The 20234-nt window shown below is 40.2% G+C and overlaps 1 protein-coding gene and 1 long non-coding RNA gene across 2 annotated transcripts in view; both read right to left on the reverse strand.

The window, feature by feature from the left end:
• Positions 1 to 2828, reverse strand: part of NPSR1 (neuropeptide S receptor 1) — a 152951-nt gene extending 150123 nt beyond the window's left edge. The window contains exon 1 of the mRNA XM_061414162.1: positions 2292 to 2828. Within this exon, the coding sequence (XP_061270146.1) occupies positions 2292 to 2435 (144 nt within the window). The 5' untranslated portion in view covers positions 2436 to 2828. The remainder of the gene's footprint in view (positions 1 to 2291) is intronic.
• A 952-nt stretch (positions 2829 to 3780) lies between these two features.
• LOC133246801 (uncharacterized) lies at positions 3781 to 10877 on the reverse strand. Its single transcript, XR_009736180.1, has 3 exons — positions 10720 to 10877; positions 9405 to 9466; positions 3781 to 4143 (listed from the first exon to the last, which is right to left on the reverse strand). It is a non-coding gene; the product is annotated as an uncharacterized LOC133246801 (long non-coding RNA).
• Positions 10878 to 20234: the final 9357 nt, after the last annotated feature.

Here is a 20234-nt window from a genome sequence, read left to right on the forward strand (position 1 = left end):
ACCTGACACATTATTGACATAGTTGAGCACAGAGTTAGATTAAGTGGCAAAGAGAGGAGGTATACTCCAGACACTACCGGAACTCGGAGGAGGGATGGGTTTGGGGGGGCTTCAGGGAGGAAGCAACCCAAGAGGAGCCTTAAAGACCAGGTTGAACTTAGATAAACTCAGATGAAGATGAAAGGCATTCGAAATGAAAGGTACACCATATCAAATGAGACACTTCACAAAAGTCTTTCAGAAAGATTCATGTCACCAAGAAAGCTCACAGCCAATGCAATGTATGGCTTTTGCTATTGCTATTATTTCTTCTACTTTTACTGCTGTTACCACTTCATTTTTGATGACATTTCTACTGCTTTTGGAAAAGGTGATGGAGATTAAAAGGACATGGTTGGGAGGAAATCTACAAACACAGTTCTGACTTTCTTCTTGAGACACGTGTGGGATAAAAGGATCACAAAAAATAAGAGTTTGCATCAAAACTGCTTGTGCTCAAAGGGGATGGTGGAAAAAGTTACACACTAGCTTAAGACACTTAAGCTAGTTCTCACCAACACTACTACTGATTGTTGTGTAACTAAAAATCACTGCTTTAATGAATGATTATATTTTTTAAAAAATGAAACAGAACATTCTAAGTTCCTGATCAGACATATTTTCTTTCTTTCTGTTTCTCTCCTTGTCTAGTGGTTCAACTGCTAGAGGGCAAACTTATTAATAGAAATGAGATGAAAATGATGTGATTTTCCATAGTGCCTAGAGATGATGTTGCTAGGACAGAGTTCAAACACTAGAAGAGAGTGAGGAGGGGTTTGTTTGTCCAAACACTCAAAACTTCCCCTTCGGAGCTGTATTAAAAAAAAAAAAAATTGGCAAATGAGATTTCAGCTGATTATTGCCTGACTCTCAGAACAACTGTCTTATTGCTGATTATTATCCTTTCTGCAGTGGCCAGTCTCTCTTCATTCTGTTTGCTGTCATGTTCTATAAATATCAAAAAGGCTGCAGAGGCAGCATCTCTGAGAGGAGCAGTAGGCTTCCTGGGTGCAGAAAGCCTGCCTCTCCAAGACAGAATCTCTGGATCTGAAGGCTGATTTCAGAGGGGATTATTCAGGCAATGGTAAATGGCACCCCACTCCAATTCCAGTTTCTATTTTCTGTTGTAGACCTGGGCAGCTGGGCTGTGTGTGTGCATGAATGCATTAGGAAGTGGTGCCTAGGGATGGGTCCCATGCAATCCACCTAAGTGACTTGTTCCACTCTGCTTTGCTACATTTTCTCTAGGGCTCTCAAGCACCAGTGAGGCTGGCTTCCAGCGCAGCTCCTGGCTGAAAGTTTTATTCTGAGTGTTGAAAAAGAAGCAAAGCTCCAAGGTAGATATTATAGCAAATTCTACCTCGTCAGTAAAAACCAAATCATTTCAAGAACACCCAGAGGATTAAAAAAAAAAAAAACTGCTAGAATTTTTCTTGAAGTATGAAAAACCAGTTTGAGTCCTGGGAATTAGTGTAACAGCTGAATGCACCATCAGGCATTCTGTGAAATAACCTGACATCCCTGCATTCCCATGCAAGAAGCAGGAAACTATTTTCTGGAAGCCCGGTTTATTCCTGACCACAATCTTGTGGAAGAGGAAACAGTATCAGCCTAACAATGGCCTCTTCCTCAATATGGCCCTTGGATACTTTGAAAGTGAAACTTACTAAACTCTGATTTCCTCATTTCTTTTAGGAGGGAACTTGTGAACCGTAACATCACCGACTACAGTTAAGGACCTTACTTCCCTCCGATATTCACTGCAAAGGATCAACACAGAAAGTGTGGTCCTTCTTTCCTTACTCAGCGCTATGTCCCTCATTGCAACAGGTAGCGTCCTGGGCGATGCGGGCTTTACAAACCTCTGATGCTCCTAACAAAAAACTCACAACAATAACCGTTACGAGGAACAGACATTTCAAGCACTACTATAGGATTAACTAAAAGCACTTTCACCTAAGGAAAGGGAAAAATTAAAAAGTCATCCACTTACAAATGTTACTCATGACTCTTACATTTGTAGCAGCAGCAGGGAAAAAAAAAACAAAACAAATATTCTTAAGAAATGACGAAATAGATCCTAGCACAATATGAAAAACTTACTTTTATAGCTCATCAGTTTTTTTTAAACTCTTTTTAGTAAATAAAATAAGCTACACTCTGAATGATATTGGCTGTGATCTTTGAACTTAAAATTCTACTTTGTCTTATTATTTAAAATCAGTGTTCAGAGTGGAAGGCAGGAAACTTACCTTGAAGGAGTAGTAGAAGGAGCCCCATTCCTCTCCTTCCACCTCTGCAGTGAAAGTCACTGTTTCAGTACAAAGGACAGGAGAATTCAGTGCCTGCCCAGTCCCATTGGACTTGGCGCTGCCCTCTGTGAGGTTGGCCGGCATGGCTCAGGTGGAGTGGAGTCCCCCGTCCTTGAGCCTGCAGCTGATGGAGAGAGTCCCGCCCTCTTCTTGAGAGCCAGGCAGCAGCTGCGGCTCTGCCCTCCTCTGCCTCCCTGAGCTTCTTCTGGAGCTCAGCTGAGCACAGGCTCAGAGCCCTCCCAGAACCCACCTCACTAAAGAGCTCTGCCTGCCTGCTCAAGCCACGTGCTGCTTACTCCTCGGCAGTTATGATCCAGTAGCCGGCGCAGCCTCAACACCCCATGTACCTGCCCAGAGGTGAGGGGGGGGCTTGCCCTGAAAAGCTGGCAGGAGCCCCTCACAGCAATCCACATGGCTCCCCAGGCAGTCCTTCGTGCTCAGCTGCACTTCTCCTCACTTCTGGAACAGACCCCCCTGCCTCCCACATCTGCTCCAGCTTCAACAAGACAGGAATTTGGATTCCACAGCCACTTGATTAATTCAGGTCATGTTTGCCTTTCTGAAATCAAATCATAATGATGCATTTTTTTCAACTGAGGGTACCTTCTGACTTATGATCCTCACTCAAGCATTTACTTAGTAGCCTGCACGTTATTTCAGTAAGTGTGAGCAAAGAGCACGTTTGAGTCTCACACCCCTGATTCTACTCTAGGTTTTCAGAGGGCAGTGCTTCAGAAAAGCCTGGGGTCTGTGCCTGTCAGTCAACCACCACCTCTCATGATGTGACTGGGACTGGTGTTTGGTCGATACTCTTATCTCCTTGATGTTCTTTTATTTGATGTCCAAAACAACTCTGAGAGGTAGGCAGGGAACGTATCTTTATATTCTCATTTGATACTAGAAGAGGCTGCTGCTTGGTGGTGAAACGACTTGCCCAAGATCCCACAGCTGGTGATGGAAATGAGATGATAACTCAGTTCTTCAGAAATTCCTAGACAGTGGTGCTTTTACTGTAACATACTATAATTTGCATCAAATCTCAGGAGCCTGTTGAGATATGAAGCTAAAGGAGTAAGGAGAGCAGGCCAGGTATAAAACAACAGTACTAAGCTGCTTGTATTGCAACAAAGTGTGATACCTGATAACTTACACTGAAGATGCTCAGTGAGCCAAACTTGCAAGCAATGTCTTAAAAGACTATAGCCCCCATGATATTTCCTGGGAAAGTTGTAGCGTAATCCATCCAGCCTAAGAGGAGTGCAGTATGCTAGAGATGAGAAGATATTGTCTATGCTGAAGGGACAACAAATAAGAGGAAGCTGTCAGAAAATACCAGCTGAGCCACGAAGGAAGCCCCAGGGTGAGCTGTAGACTCTTAGGGAAAAGGTCAAAACAAGACGACAACCAAATAGTAAAATGAGCGAAGAGTGTTCTAACTGGCACATAAACGTGAACAAAGTGCTCAACCACTGGTGAAACAAAAGCAACTTAAAACAAGGCAGAATTTTTATTTGTTGGCATAGCAAAACTAGGGTCTGGCTACCCCAATATTGACAACGATGAGAAGAAGCGGTGTGAGAATTAGCAGATATGCTCACCTTGAAGAGCTATTTGGCAGTATCCAGTAAAGCCAAGATTCAGCAGTCTATAATTTTCCATCTCTTTATCTGGGTTACTTGCATGTATTTAATTTAGGGAAATCCGGTGCACTCCACACATAAAATGCATGCATCTTTTCGTAGGTCTGTTTTACTTCAATGAGAATTTATAAAGCAATATCCATGAGAAACTTCTAGGAAAGAACAGAAGCCAGTTTAGTCATAGTGTGGTGAGGATAAAGAGAGAGAAAATGGTAGATGCCATGAGCAGGTGGAGAGAAAACTTCTGTTTGTGCTGTTTTCTCTCCACTCATGGTCCAGCTGGATTAGTTTTTGACCTGTGGCTACCCAAGAGAATATTTATGTCTGTGTACAAGGAAACATGCAAGAGACGCCTATGCAATACTCCTTAGAAACAAATTAGAAGTAACCTAAATATTTACAGTGACAAAATCAATGAGGAGCTCCAAACCAGAAATTACCCACATGCCTATCAACAGTAGACTGGATAAATAAATTTCTATGTAATCATATAATGAAATACTTTATATCAATAAGAATGAGTAATCTATAGCAAATGTAAAATTATAGATGAAATATACAAACACAAAGCTAAACAAAATATTTTTAAATTTATATGAAGTATGACTACATATGAGCTTCCCTGATGGCTCAGCAGTAAAGAATCCACCTGCAATGCAGGAGATATGGGTTCGACACACAGGTTCAACCCCTGGGTTGGGAAGATTCCCTGGAGAAGGAAATGGCAACCTACTCCAGTATTCTTATTGAGAAATTCCATGGACAGAGGAGCCTGGCAGACTGCAGTCCATGGGGTTGCAAGAGTTGGAAAAAACATGGTGACTAAACCACCACCACCATGACAATATATGTGTGTACATATATATAATATACATATACATACACGTGTACGTATTTTACAATAGAATACTGCACAACATTTGAAAGGAATGGTTGCAGATAAGATGGCAAACTAGCATGGTGTGATGGTTAATTTTATATGTCAACTGGGGAGGTTGGTGCCCAGATATTTGGTGAAACATTCTCAGTGTGTCTGTGAGGATGTTTTGGGATAACATTAACTTTTGACTCATTAGACTGAGTAAAGCAGAAGCCCTACCTGATGTCGGTGGCTTTCATTCAATCTATTGAAAATCTGAATAGAACAACAATGCCGATCCTGTCTGGAACAAGAGGGAACTCCTCCCGCCAGACTGCTTTGAGCTGGGGCATTGGTTTCTTTCAAGGCTTTAGATTTGAACAGAAGCCTTAGCTCTTCATGGGTCTCAAGGCTGCAAGCTTTTAGACTGAAAACACGCATTAGCTCCCCTGGCTAGCTGACTACCGGTCGTAGGACTACAAGGCCTTTATGATCACAGGAGCCAATTCCCTACAGTAAATCAGTTTCTCCCTCGATATATCTCTCATTGTTTCTGTTTTCTTTGGAGCAACCCCAGTATTAGACAAGGCCTCTGGCTCTTCACTTGAATTCATTCCTACTGCTGCTGCTGCTAAGTCGCTTCAGTTGTGTCCCACTCTGTGCGACCCCATAGACAGCAGCCCACCAGGCTCCTCTGTCCCTGAGATTCTCCAGGCAAGAATACTGGAGTGAGTTGCCATTTCCTTCTCCAATGCATGCATGCATGCTAAGTTGCCTCAGTCGCGTCCGACTCTGTGCGACCCTATGGACAGCAGCCCACCAGGCTCCTCTGTCCACGGGATTCTCTAGGCAAGAATACTGGAGTGGGTTGCCATTTCCTTCTCTGTTCATTCCTACAGATTTCACAAAAATAAGAAGAGAATTAATGAATTATAGAACTTAGAGTAAAACCATGTGATACCTGCTGCTGCTGCTGCTAAGTCGCTTCAGTTGTGTCTGACTCTGTGCGACCCCATAGACGGCAGCCCACCACGCTCCTCCGTCCCTGGGATTCTCAAGGCAAGAACACTGGAGTGGGTTGCCATTTCCTTCTCCAGTTGTGATACCTGTTAGAAAGGCTTAAATGATAAAGATGGGAACCATGTGTTTGTAAGGATTTGCAGGATGAAGAACCATCATACACTACTGAAGTGATTTAAATTGATACAAACATTTTCAATAAATTCTTGGCAGTGTTATCTAAAGTTCAACATATTCTCTGACCCAATAGTTTCCTCACTTAGGAAAATACCTGACACAAATGAATACTTAGTCAAAACAAGTAAAGATGAATAGAACAACTCTGTTTGAAATTGACCCTAATTGGAAACTACCCACATAATAATAGCCAAAACCCACAAAGATTCCAGGTGTCCATCAATGAAAGAATGGGTAAACAAAGTAGGATATATTCTTATAATGGAATATTTTGTTTAAATATCTCTGTTCTCTGATGATAAGCTCCACGAGGGAGGGTACCATAGCTATTGTATTGACTGCTGTGTCTTTAGAGTCTAGCACAGTGCTTGGCACACGTATGATAGGCATTAAATAGTTTTGCTGAATGAATGAACCCATCAGAATGCAAGTGGTTCCATGTGAGTGTGGTACTGTTACAAGGATGATCTTGAAACTTTTCTAATTTAACAAAAAAATGTAAATCACTGGGAACTGTCAGTACTTTGACTTCATTATTAATAATTCATTAATAACAATACCCACAAACCCAGCATATTGTGATGGTGCAGTAGAGAATCTTTGCGTTGAATATCCAGTAGTTCTGGGGGCTGGCTCATGGCAGAGTGCGACAGGTATGCTCACAGGAACTCTGTTTTGAGAGCACTGCTGCTGCTTCTAAGTCACTTCAGTCGTGTCGGACTCTGTGCGACCCCATAGACAGCAGCCCACCAGGCTCTACCGTCCCTGGGATTCTCCAGGCAAGAACACTGGAGTGGGTTGCCATTTCCTTCTCCAATGCATGAAAGTGAAAAGTGAAAGTGAAGTCGCTCAGTCGTGTCTGACTCTTAGCAACCCTATGGACTGCAGCCTTCCAGGCTCCTCCATCCATGGGATTTTCCAGGCAAGAGTACTGGAGTGGGTTGCCATTGCCTTCTCCGTTTGAAAGCACTGGTCTCAACTAAATGTATCACTAGAGACAGCCCATCCTTCCCCATCATGCCACCTCCCTAACACAAGACGTAGTTAATGGTGTGCTGACAGATTACAATGAAGTAAGCCTCAAAACTCTATGTTCCCTGTAGAAACTGGGAGCCCCTGTATTTTACATGCTCACTGCTTCCCAGGGCAGAGTTCTCAGTCCCGGCTGCACATTGGAATAACTGGGAGTGCTTTAAAAACTCTTAATGCTTGGGTAGCCTCCCCAAAGTTTCTGATTAGATTTTCTAGGGTGTCACCTGGGCATTAGGATATTTAAAGTCTCCCCAGGTGAGTCTAATGTGCTTCCAGGAATGTGAAACCCTGTCCTAGGAGGACAGCAAGCCACCTGGGTAGCATTTCTGTGATTTTTGGTGCCTGCCCACAGAGTTCATTCTGGGGGTGCTGTGCTGGTTGTCTGGCTTGTTTGGTCTTTAGCCCTGCGGGCTGTTCCTGGGGCTCATAGAACCCATAGTGAGCCTGATCTCATTTCTGGGCTCTGCTTTCTCAAGATCTAGTTTGAGCCACTGAACACCTGTCATCTCAGAGGAGCACAGGAGGGAGAGGAATTTTCTTTATCTTTGGACCACCAATTTTATACTTTTTCAACACCAGAAGTCATGGTTAACTTCCATTTTGGAGACCCTCAGATAAATAATTTGTGTCACATTTCTAGAACTAAGTATTACCTTTCTTAAAAAATATCCACCTAGAGCCTGAAAGAGATATGTTCCTGATGCAAAGAGCCAACTCATTGGAAAAGACCCTGATGCTGGAAAAGATTGAAGGCAGAAGAAGAAGAGGGTGACAGAAGATGAGATGGTTGGATGGCATCACTGATTCAGTGGACACGAACTTGGGCAAACTCTGGGATATGGTGAGGGATAGCAAAGCCTGGTTTGCTGCAGTCCATGGAGTGGAAAAGAGTTGGACATGACTTGGCAAGTGAACAACAATAGCAAGAATCTGAAAGAAGATGTTTCAGGTCAGGGGGAGAGTATAGTTTCTAAGACTCTCAGTTGTCTGTCCCTTAGATTTTCTCTGTTTTTGGTGTGGTTCAGTAATCATTCTGCCTTTCTCAGGGTAGTGGGTCTCTCATATCTAAGAACGTAACAGATCCTGGGCTAGGGCATGTCAATAAGACATCACCAAGGCTTGGTTGGAGACAGGGAGAAACTGCTTTACCAGGAACTGCTTTACCAGGTGCTTCTGGGGCACACTTTTTTCTCTTCCTGCTTTTGGGCCACATTTAGGCTGTGGGACTTTGGGGAAAAGGTGGTGTCTGGGGAGCTGGGGAGTTTCATCTTTTATTTTTTGTCCACTTTTGTCCCAGGTACATGCCCTGTTATCCTCTCCTCAGACTTCCCTACCCCTTCCCAATTTATCAGTCAAACATTTAGTTTGGAGGAAGGCACTTTATGTGGCCCAGGCAGGCAGTGAGACTGCCCCTTGTCCCTCACTGTCTTGGTTACTCTTCAATCTCTGGTAGCCCTTGAGATACGGGCAGTGTTCTTGCCCTGATGGAGAACCTAAAAATATCAGCTGAAACAAAAATGACCTTGGTACCCAATGTCAGGGACCACATGAAATCAGGCTGACTCTGTTCCCAGCTGGTCTCCCTTGCCAGAGTGGTTTGAAATTGGGCCTGGTCACTGAAAGTGGTTCAGTCGGGTCTGACTCTTTGTGACCCCATGGACTGTAACATGGCAGGCTCTGCTGTCCACAGGATTCTCCAGGCAAGAATACTGGAGTGTGTATTCCATTCGCTTCTCCAGAAGATCTTCCCAACCCAGGGATCGAACCCAGGTCTCCTGCATTGCAGGTGGATTCTTTACCATCTGAGTCACCAGAGAGTTTTCCCAAATCCCAGGGCACCAATAAGCATGACACTGAATGGGCAGTCTATGGGGACATGTCCACCACTGCTGACTATGAACTATTACTAGATGTCAGTAAAAGGACAGCTGGGCGCTAACTTGGTTCCCATAAAGTCCTCTGCCACTGGCTCACAAATGACTTCCCCTGCAGTAACCCTTTTCCTCCGAAGCAGTGACTGGTGTCACGCAATCTCTTTAGGCTTGACAGGCAGATGCCCTTGAGCTAAAAGTAATGGGATTTTACAAAGACTGAAGAAAAGGAATACATGAGTTTTATTTTGAAATAGTATTGACATATTTTGATCATTATGAAGAGACAAGATTTTCTTTTTTTTTTTCCCTGAAGCCTTTCTGTGTTCTTTACTCCCTGTTCTCAGCCTCTTCCCCTTCTAGATGAAGATTACCTTTCCCCCGTTACTGGCTCCCTTCTTCATCTCTACTATAATCCGCTTTGCTCAAAATCAGTCTCATATCAGATACATACCCCTTGGAGTTTTCTTGTAGCAGCACTTAAGTCTTAACCTTCTCAGGATGAAAAGCTCTACCCTAGGACAAGAATTTCAATTTCAGCAAATAGAATAATGGAGAGGTTTGGAAGAGAGATGCTCGGCGTTCCACAAATCCCCCCCAGCTTCCTGTTTCATACATTTATTTATGGGAGCCTTGGGTACAGTATTGAACACATATATTGTTTTCCTGAAATGCTAGATGGAAAGAGTTCATAGGCTTTGTAATAAAAATTATGGGCAAAATATTTAAACTTGTTTCTTATACATGTATTTTTAATGATTATTAGGGTCCAACTCAATAGGAATTGCCATTCTGCCTCATTGCAGTCTGAAAGCCCAAGGTTTCTAATTAGTCATATGTAAATGAGAGGGAGAGTTCTGGGCCTCCAACGTATCTCCTGAAATTCCCAGCACTCATTTGTTATTTGAAACCTTGGCATTTTCGTGTATTAACTGTGACCTGGGTTGTCAGCACCATCTGGATCCTAAGTTGGCTCTTCTGCTTTCTTCGTCCATGCACACCGGCAAGGCTCTCTTTCCTTGTCTGCTAACTGGGATGACAATAGCACCTGCATCATGAGGGTGTTGCAGAATTCAATGGGAAAATGCTTATCCCTTAATGTTAATTGTCTTCCATTGTTCCTTCACGTTCTTAATCATGACTATTATTTTTTACATGTGTAAGTTTTGGGGGGCTCTCCACTTAGTGTTCAAGTTCCTAAAGGGCAGACGCTGCCCCTTTTCTTTTTGTGTCTTCTGACAACACTGACCTTCATCTGAACCCTGTGATCTTCATTTCACTGTGGTCCCGAAATGGCTTATTGCAAATAACCATCATTCCCCATGTGACTGAGATTATATTCACAGATGCCTCCTTGACTTCTACACCAAGGCTAGACACAGACACTCCAATTCTCTTTCTTTGTCTCCTAAATGGTTAGCTAAGCTGTTTAGTCCCCACTGGTCAATTGGAATAAAATGCTGGTGAAAACAAACTTTGTTAAGAATCTGTCCTTCTTGCAGGCTAAACTTGGGTGGCCCTCAGCCTAAGTTGGCTTACAACCCCTCCTTAACAGCTTTTCACTGGAATAGGATGATGGTGCTCTTATCAAATTGTGCCCATCTGTCCATCCCCCTTATTCATGCTCGCTTCTTTCCAGACTAATAACTCCTTTTTGTCTAACCCTAGACACACCTGCAGATCTCCTGGGGGCAGGGGGACACTCTCTTATTTGCGAGTGGTCCTTTCCCCATCTTGCCACAATCCTTTCAAGTAAAACCACTTCTTACCAAAGTCCCAAATTGTTCTTTGACAGCTCCAAACTGCTCAAAAATGCATGTTGTACTGAATTGAATTTGTTATTGGTCATAAATATGTTTAAGCAATTGTTATGTGAGGGATACATAATTCAGATGATGTGGGAAAGTTCATGGTTCTGTTGGAGAGAACAGATATGACCCTCCAGGTTACATCACAGAAGGAGTGTGAAATAACATCAAAGCAGGAAATGACACAGGCAGTGTGTGCTTCATCTCCAAGTGAATAGTAAAGAGAATGAATTATTTTGACATCCAAGGAAGCTATGATCATAGTTTTGAGGTTTAAATTTGGGTTTTGCTGTTTTTAATTACTTTGGATGAAGCAAATAACTTTTTTTTTTTTTCTTTCCAGTGTGGAGACTGGTTGAATAAGGGTGGGTTTAAGACAAAGGAAATTAGCTTCCTCTTGGTGGGATTTTGATTCTCTGAAGCCAAAATGCTCTACTGCCTGCAGAGGCCAAATTTCTCATGGTTACAGTGCTAATAGACACTCCATCATCTGTGACTTTTCTCTCAAAGGGAAGAGCTGATAGCTGATACTGGCGGTAGCCATGATGTTGCATACATGATCTAAGTTAGATACATTACAGCTGTTGCGCTGGAACTTTTAATCTTTAAGTGCCTATTGTAGAATCTATGTAAATACGTATTGGTTAGAGGAGTTTTAATTATGTGCTAAGAGTAGGAAAGGATTTGGGGGGAAGAAATAGGAAATTCCACCTAATCACTGTGCTGAGGGCTTACCTTTGTCATATTTAATTCTCAGAATATTACTTTACAGTGTGTACAAGTTCCCTAGTAAAGTACAGAGAGATTTGGGTAAAGGAGATCTTTTTAAGTAGTAAAAAAGAATTAGAAACAATCACTGACTCCGTGTTGGTTAACTTTTCCTAGTCCTTCAATTTTTCCATTGTATTCTGATGTGGTTGTGAGGGCGCTGAATCATTAGTATGAAATAATAGTGTCCTCTGAGAGAAAATTGCTTTGAAGGCGGAGATAAATCCTTGGGATCCTGGACAAAAGATAAATGCAGAGTATTACATCTGGTAATTGCTTGCTGTAATAGGCAAAGAAGTTACTCATGTTACAGTGTTTAAGACATACACTCTCATAAAGAAATGGAATACAATGTTCTTCTTTAAAGAGGACACTGGGAGAAATATGAAATAGTAAAACTTGCCTACTTTAAATAAATACCTGAACACGCAAAAATGCAAGTTATATTAACTGCTAATGTATTCCTCAGTCCCCAGGTGAGATCCTGCCATATACTTGGCTTTGCGTTCTACTTTTTAACTTTACACATTGTAGGCTTTTAAATCAATAAATATGATGGTTATTTTTAGTGTCTCTCTGTAATGCAAATGTTATGTTCCCATGATCTATTCAGTCATCTTAACAATAACTGAGAGTTTAAGTTGTTCGAACTTTCAGAAATTGTACACTGAACACAAGTCTTTGAGTACTTGTCTGATAAATTTCTCAAAATATTTTCTTGAAGTGTAATTGCTGATTTTTTTTTTTATTCCTTATTCTGTCTCCATTTTGCTGTTTTTTAAATCTGAACCCTTGGATTAAATAATGAACATTTATTTTCATTCATTCATGCTTAAGGCAATGAATTTTCCTCTGATTATGCTTTTAGCTAGGTCATGTAGATTCTGATATGTCCTAGTCTTATTTTTATTATTTCCTACAATCTATGTAATAGATGCTTTGATGTCTTCTTATAGCAAAAAGTTACTTGAGTGACTTCTAAATGTTGCTATCTTTGTTCAGTCCAATGTAAATTCCTATTTTTATTTTTTGAATTTTGTTTTAAAAAGCCAAAAATCTACATTTTGAAATGTTTAAAAATTTTCATATGATCAATTTTGAAAAATAATCCATGGAATTCTATTTACAAGACAATTACACACCCGAAAACTTTTGTATGCATATCTGTCAGGACACCCATATTAGTTTTATTGTATTCTTTAGAACCTCTATTTCCTTACCTTTTGATTTTTGTCTAATGGTTTTTCAAAGACCCAGAAAAGTTTGGTTATGTTTTCTATTGTAAACGAAATTCTGTAAATGCCATCTGCATTTCTTGTAGGTTTTTACCTGTACTGTTTAGTGTTGTATTATTGTTATAGAAAAATTTATGACATGTACTTATGTTGGACTATATCATTTTGCTCTAAGGACCCTCTGTAAAGTGCACATAATTATAGTCTGTGCTTCCTAGGGTTGCTGTAATGGTCAAACAAGTTGCTGTTTGTGAAGGGTTCAGTGCAGTAGCTAGTGTGTTGTTATTCTTGTTAATGGTAGTTTAATTTATATTTAGAACTGTCTTCAACTAAAAGAAAATTTTAACTAATATCTTTAATTTAAAACAAAATTATTTATTTGGCTGCATTGGGTCTTAGCTGTGGCACGCAGGGTCTTTGCTGTATCGTGTGGGATCATTCGTTGTGGAGAACGGACTCTCTAGTTGTGGTGCACAGGCTTCGGGAGTTGCAGTGAACGGGCTCAGTGGATCTGCGGGTACGTGGGATCTTAGTTCCCTGACCAGGGATTGAACCCATGTTCCCTGCATTGCAAGGTTGCTTCTCAACCACTGGACCACCAGGGAAGTCCCTCTTTAAGGTTTTAATGTCTATTCTCTCCTGAAGTCCCCAGAACACTATTGCGCTTTCTTTGGTTCTCAGTTTGTGTCATCCATATCTACTTCTGGTCACATTCACCTCTTTCTCCTTTTCCTCTGCATTGTGATTTCTTCAATCCCATTTTGATCAGGAGTAAACTAGTTTTGAGTCTGTATTCTTTTTTTTATTTGTTTGAACACCACTTGTAATTATTATAATGATGGCATTATTAACGAACTTCTTGAATTGTCTCTTTAGCACTACCAGACTTTTTAAATATGATTCTGTCTTTTTATACTATCATCTCATATTTTGTTTCCAGTTAAGCTCAGTTTTGATAGCTGAAAAAAGGGATATAAAATGGATTAAAGATCTAAACGTTAAGACCAGAAACTATAAAACTCCTAGAGGAGAACATAGGCAAAACACTCTCCGACATACATCACAGCAGGATCCTCTATGACCCACCTCCCAGAATATTGGAAATAAAAGCAAAAATAAACAAATGGGATCTAATTAACCTTAAAAGCTTCTGCACATCAAAGGAAACTATTAGCAAGGTGAAAAGACAGCCTTCAGAACGGGAGAAAATAATAGCAAATGAAGCAACCGACAAACAACTAATCACAAAAATATACAAGCAACTCCTACAGCTCAACTCCAGAAAAATAAATGACCCAATCAAAAAATGGGCCAAAGAACTAAATAGACATTTCTCCAAAGAAGACATACAGATGGCTAACAAACACATGGAAAGATGCTCAACATCACTCATTATCAGAGAAATGCAAATCAAAACCACTATGAGGTACCATTTCACACCAGTCAGAATGGCTGCGATCCAAAAGTCTACAAATAATAAATGCTGGAGAGGGTGTGGAGAAAAGGGAACCCTCTTACACTGTTGGTGGGAATGCAAACTAGTGCAGCCACTATGGAGAACAGTGTGGAGATTCCTTAAAAAACTGGAAATAGAACTGCCTTATGATACAGCAACCCCACTGCTGGGCATACACACTGAGGAAACCAGAAGGGAAAGAGACACGTGTACCCCAATGTTCATCGCAGCACTGTTTATAATAGCCAAGACATGGAAGCAACCTAGATGTCCATCAGCAGATGAATGGATAAGAAAGCTGTGGTACATATACACAATGGAGTATTACTCAGCCATTAAAAAGAATACATTTGAATCAGTTCTAATGAGGTGGATGAAACTGGAGCCTATTATGCAGAGTGAAGTAAGCCAGAAGGAAAAACATAAATACAGTATACTAACGCTTATATGTGGAATTTAGAAAGATGGTAACAATAACCCGGTGTACGAGACAGCAAAAGAGACACTGATGTATGGAACAGTCTTATGGACTCTGTGGGAGAGGGAGAGGGTGGGAAGATTTGGGAGAATGGCAATGAAACATGTAAAATATCATGTAGGAAACGAGTTGCCAGTCCAGGTTCGATGCACGATGCTGGATGCTTGGGGCTGGTGCACTGGGACGGCCCGGAGGGATGGTATGGGGAGGGAGGAGGGAGGAGGGTTCGGGATGGGGAACACATGTATACCTGTGGCGGATTCATTTTGATATTTGGCAAAACTAATACAATTATGTAAAGTTTAAAAATAAAATAAAATTAGAAAAAAAAAAGGGATATAATATCAACCTCATAAGATCATTTATGTGGTATAATGATATAACACACTTATTAATAGAACAATAGCTGATGTATAGCAAATGTTAAATATATAACCCAAGGGTTTTAAAAATTTCTTAAAAATGACTAAATTTGAATTTCTTAAAGTAATTTTTTAAATAATAATCTTTCTTTATGCATGTTATGTTTTTTCACCTTTCATTTCTCAGAACTTTGAAACTAATTCCATATTCTGTCTTTCTAAATAGTTTTATTATGATATATTAAATAATTTACACACTGTACAATTTGCCAACTTGAAGTATATAATTCAATTGACTGAGTAAATTTATGAAGTTGTAGAACCATCATCGCCACAATCCAATTTTAGAACATTTTCATGATCCAAAAAGAACCTCTTACATCAATTTGCAGTTGTTCCTCTTATTCACCTCAGCCCCAGAAAGCACTAATTAACTTTCTCTCTATATATGTTTGTCTTTTCTGGACATTTTATGTAAAGGGATCATAAAATATGTTGACTTTTGTGTCTGGCTTTTTTCACGCTGCATAATACTTTTGAAGCACATACATATTGTAGCGTACATCACTGTTTCTTTGTTTTAATGCTGAAAGTGTTTTATTGTACGGATATTCCCAATTTTACTTATCCATTCACCAGAGGATTGACTTTGGGGTCATTTCCACTTCTGGTGAGTTTGAATAATGCTGCTATAAACATTCATAGATAAACCTTGTGTTTGTCTTTGCAAACAAATGTTTTTATCTCTCCTGAACAGATTACTAGTAGTGGAAGTTTTGAGTTGTATGGTAAATATATGTTTAATTTTTTGCTTATTTAGTTTAATTTTTGAAACATATAAGAGTATCACATACTCAAAAATGGAAACAAATTTTAAAAATTTGTAAAACATAAAAATAAAAAGTATTAAAATATCAAATTTTCCACTTTATTCTATATTTTAAAATTTTGCTGTTTTTTAGGAGTTGTTTTAGGTTCACAGCAAAATTAAGGGAAGGCAGAGGTTTCCCATGTACTCCCTGCCCTCAAATATACATAGACTCTCCCATTATCAGCCTCTTTCACCAGAGTGGTGCATTTGTTACCACTGATGAACTTACATTACATAATCACCCAAAGTCCATATTTTATATTATGGTTCAGTCTTGGTGTTTTACCTTCTATGGGTTTAGATGTATGTGGAATGACATGTATGTACCATTATAATACCACACAGAGTATTTTCACTATCTTAAAAATCTTCTGTGTTCTGCCTATTCATCCTTTCTCGCCCAGCCCTGACAATCACTGACTTTTTTACTGTCTCCAGTTTTAGTTTTAGAAGACTTTCGTCTTTTCCATAATGTAATGTAATTGGAATCATACAATATAGAACCTTTTCACATTTGCTTCATTTAATAATATATATTTAACATTATTTGATACCTTTTCATAGCTTGATAGCTCATTTTTTTAGTGCTGAAAAATATGTCATTGTCTGATTATACCACAATTTATTTATCCATTCACCTACTGAGGAACATCTTGATTGCTTCCAAGTTTGGGCAATTATGAATAAAGCTGCTCTAAACATGTGTGCAGATTTCTGTGTGACATGAGTTTTCAGTTTCTTTAGGTAAATACCAGTGATCCTGGATCATATGGGAAGAGTGTGTTTAGTTTGTTAAGCCGCTGGCAAACTGTCTTCCAAAGTGGCTGTATCATTTTGCATTCCCACCAGCAATGAGTGAGGGTTTCTGTCCCTCCACATCCTGACCAGCACTTGGAGTTGTCAGTGTTCCAGATTTGGGCCACTCTAATAGGTGCATTGAGTGTATCCACACACCTTTTGGATCTCATTGCTTTAATTTGCATTTCCTTGATGACATGATGTAAAGCATTTTTCCATGTTTATTTGCCATCCATATGTCTTTCTAGTGAAGTGTCTGATAAAATCTTAGACTCATTTTTTTCAAATGAAGAGTTCTCTGTATATTTTGGATAACAGTCCTTTTTCTGAGGTGATTTTTGCAAATATTTCCTCCCAGTCTGTGACTTGTCTTTGTGTTGCCTTGATAGTGTATTTTGCAGAGCAGAAATTTTTAATTTTAATGAAGTCCAGATTATTCATAATTTTTTCCTGAATTATATCTTTGATTTTTTATCTAAAGAGTCATCACCATACTCTTATACATCTTGTGTATATTTTCCTAGATTAGTACCTAAGTATATAGTTGGTGGGGGGCAGGCTAATGTAAATGGTTTTAAGTTTTAAATTTCAAATGCCACTTATTGCTGGTGCATAGGAAAGCAATTGACTTGTGTATAGTAACCTACTAGCCTTTTATCTTGCAACCTTGCCGTACGGGCTTGTTACAGGAGGATTTTTTCCCCTTTCTTGTTTTTTGGTCTATTCTTTCAATTCTCTACATACACAGACAATATATCATCTGTGAACAAAGGCGGTTTTATTTCTTCATTCCCAATCTGTATAAATCTTCTTTTCTTGCCTTATCTTATCACGCTAGCTAGGAGTTACAGAAACATGTTGCAATGAATCACGAGAGAAGACATCCTTGCCTTCTTCCTGATCCTACTCAGAAAGCTTTGTTTCTCACCTTTTACTATGATGTCAGCCACAGATTTTTGTAAACCTTCTTTATTAACTTGGCTTTGCAGGTGGCATAGGAGTAAAGAATCTCCCTGCCAATCCAGGAGATGCAAGAGACATACTTTCAATCCCTGGGTTGGGAAGATCCGCTGGAGTGGGAAATGGCATCCCACTCCAGTATTCTTGGCCTGGAAAATTCCATGGACAGAGGAGCCTGGCCGGATACAGTCCATGGGTCACAAAAAGTCAAATACAACTGAGCACAACACTGTTACAGTTTATCAACTTGAGGAAGTTCCCCTCTATCTTAGCTTGCAGAAAGTTTTTAATAATGAATAGGTGTTAGATTTTTACCAAATATCTTTTCTGCATCTATTGATATGATTGTGTGGAATTTTTTTTTTTAGCATGTTGATGTAATGGATCACATTAATTGATTTTAGAATATTGAACAAGCCTGGCATACATGAAATAAAATCTAACTTAGTTGTGGTATGTTTAATTTCTAAGGAACTACCAAACTGGGCATTGCAGCCATGAAATTAAAAGACACTTACTCCTTGGAAGGAAAGTTATGACCAACCTAGATAGCATATTCAAAAGCGGAGACATTACTTTGCCAACAAAGTCCATCTAGTCAAGGCTACGGTTTTTCCTGTGGTCATGTATGGATGTAAGAGTTGGACTGTGAAGAAAGCTGAGTGCCGAAGAATTGATGCTTTTGAAATGTGGTGTTGGAGAAGACTCTTGAGAGTCCCTTGGACTGCAAGGAGATCCAAGCAGTCCATCCTAAAGGAAATCAGTCCTGGGTGTTCTTTGGGAGGACTGATGCTAAAGCTGAAACTCCAGTACTTTGGCCACCTCATGTGAAGATTCGACTCATTGGAAAAGACTCTGATGCTGGGAGGGATTGGGGGCAGGAGGAAAAGGGAACAACAGAAGATGAGATGGCTGGATGGCATCATGGACTCCATGGACATGAGTTTGAGTGAACTCCGGGAGTTGGTGGTGGACAGGGAGGCCTGGTGTGCTGCAGTTCATGGGGTCGCAAAGAGTTGGACACAACTGAGCAACTTAACTGAACCAAACTGGGCATACCAATTTTATAGTTGTCCCGCCAGCAATGTATGAGGATCTAGTTTCTTCACATCATCTCCTCTGCTTATTGTTATATGTCCTTCTGACAATAGCCATGTATTTGATATAAACTGGTATCTTATGTGGTTTTGATTTCATTTTCCTAATAGTTCAGTTCAGTCACTCATTCGTGTCTGACTCTTTGCAACCCCATGAATCACAGCATGCCAGGCCTCCCTGTCCATCACCAACTCCTGGAGTTCACCTAAACTCATGTCCATCGAGTCAGTGATGCCATCCATCTATCTCATTCTCTGTCATCCCCTTCTCCTCCTGCCCCCAATCCCTCCCAGCATCAGAGTCTTTTCCAGTGAGTCAACTCTTCGCATGAGATGGCCAAAGTACTGGAGTTTCAACTTTAGCATCAGTCCTTCCAATGAACACACAGGACTGATCTTTAGGATGGACTGGTTGGATCTCCCTGCAGTCCAAGGGACTCTCAAGAGTCTTCTTCAACACCATAGTTCAAAACCATCAATTCTTTGGCACTCAGCTTTCTTCACAGTCCAACTCTCACACCCATACATGACCACTGGAAAAACCATAGCCTTGACTAGATGGACCTTTGTTGGCAAACTAATATCTCTGCTTTTGAATATGCTACCTAGGTTGGTCATAACTTGCCTTCCAAGGAGTAAGCGTCTTTTAATTTCATGGCTGCAATCACCATCTGTAGTGATTTTGGAGCCCCCCAAAACAAAGTCTGACACTGTTTCCACTGTTTCCCCATCTGTTTCCCAAGAAGTGATTGAATGTCTTTTCATGTTCTTATCAGTCATTTGTATACCTTCTCTGGTGCAAATCTTTTGCCCATATCAAAAGTGTTATTTGTCTTTTTATTGAGTTTAAAGACTTCATTATATATCTGGGTTCTATATGTGTTATTGTTGTTTATTGCCTTATCCTCTTAGAAAGGGAGGTAGTCTATACAGCCTTTCCATTTCCATGTATTGGCATGGCAGATGCTTTCTTACTGAAAAGAGCACATTTGTATTAACAATGTGTCATGTAGACTGAGGACCACAAGGAAAGGGCAGAAATTCAGAAAGTCAGATCTCTGGGATTTTTCTTTCTGCACATTCTCTCATATTCTAAACTATTTAATGTGATACCAAATTAAAAGAGTATCATAATAGAAAAAAGTATCATTAGAGTTACAGATTTTTCTCTTAATTCAGGATGAATCAACCTCATTTGTGAGAATTGTGTTAGTGGTTTTCAACTTTGGATAGACTTTGAATCACCTGGTGAGCCTTATACGTAATCACTGCCTATGATCAACCACCAGATTTTGCTGTAAACGCCTGGGGTACAGCTCGGGTAATGGGGAGTTTTAAACGTTCTCCAGGTGATTCTAGTGTGCTGTCAAGGTTGAGAAGTACTGAGTTAAGCAAAGCAGTTGTGCCTGCGGTTTTCTGTCTGTTGACAATAGATAACTCACCTCTACAGA

Source organism: Bos javanicus, chromosome 4, assembly GCF_032452875.1.
Source record: "Bos javanicus breed banteng chromosome 4, ARS-OSU_banteng_1.0, whole genome shotgun sequence".
Lineage (NCBI taxonomy): Eukaryota > Metazoa > Chordata > Mammalia > Artiodactyla > Bovidae > Bos > Bos javanicus.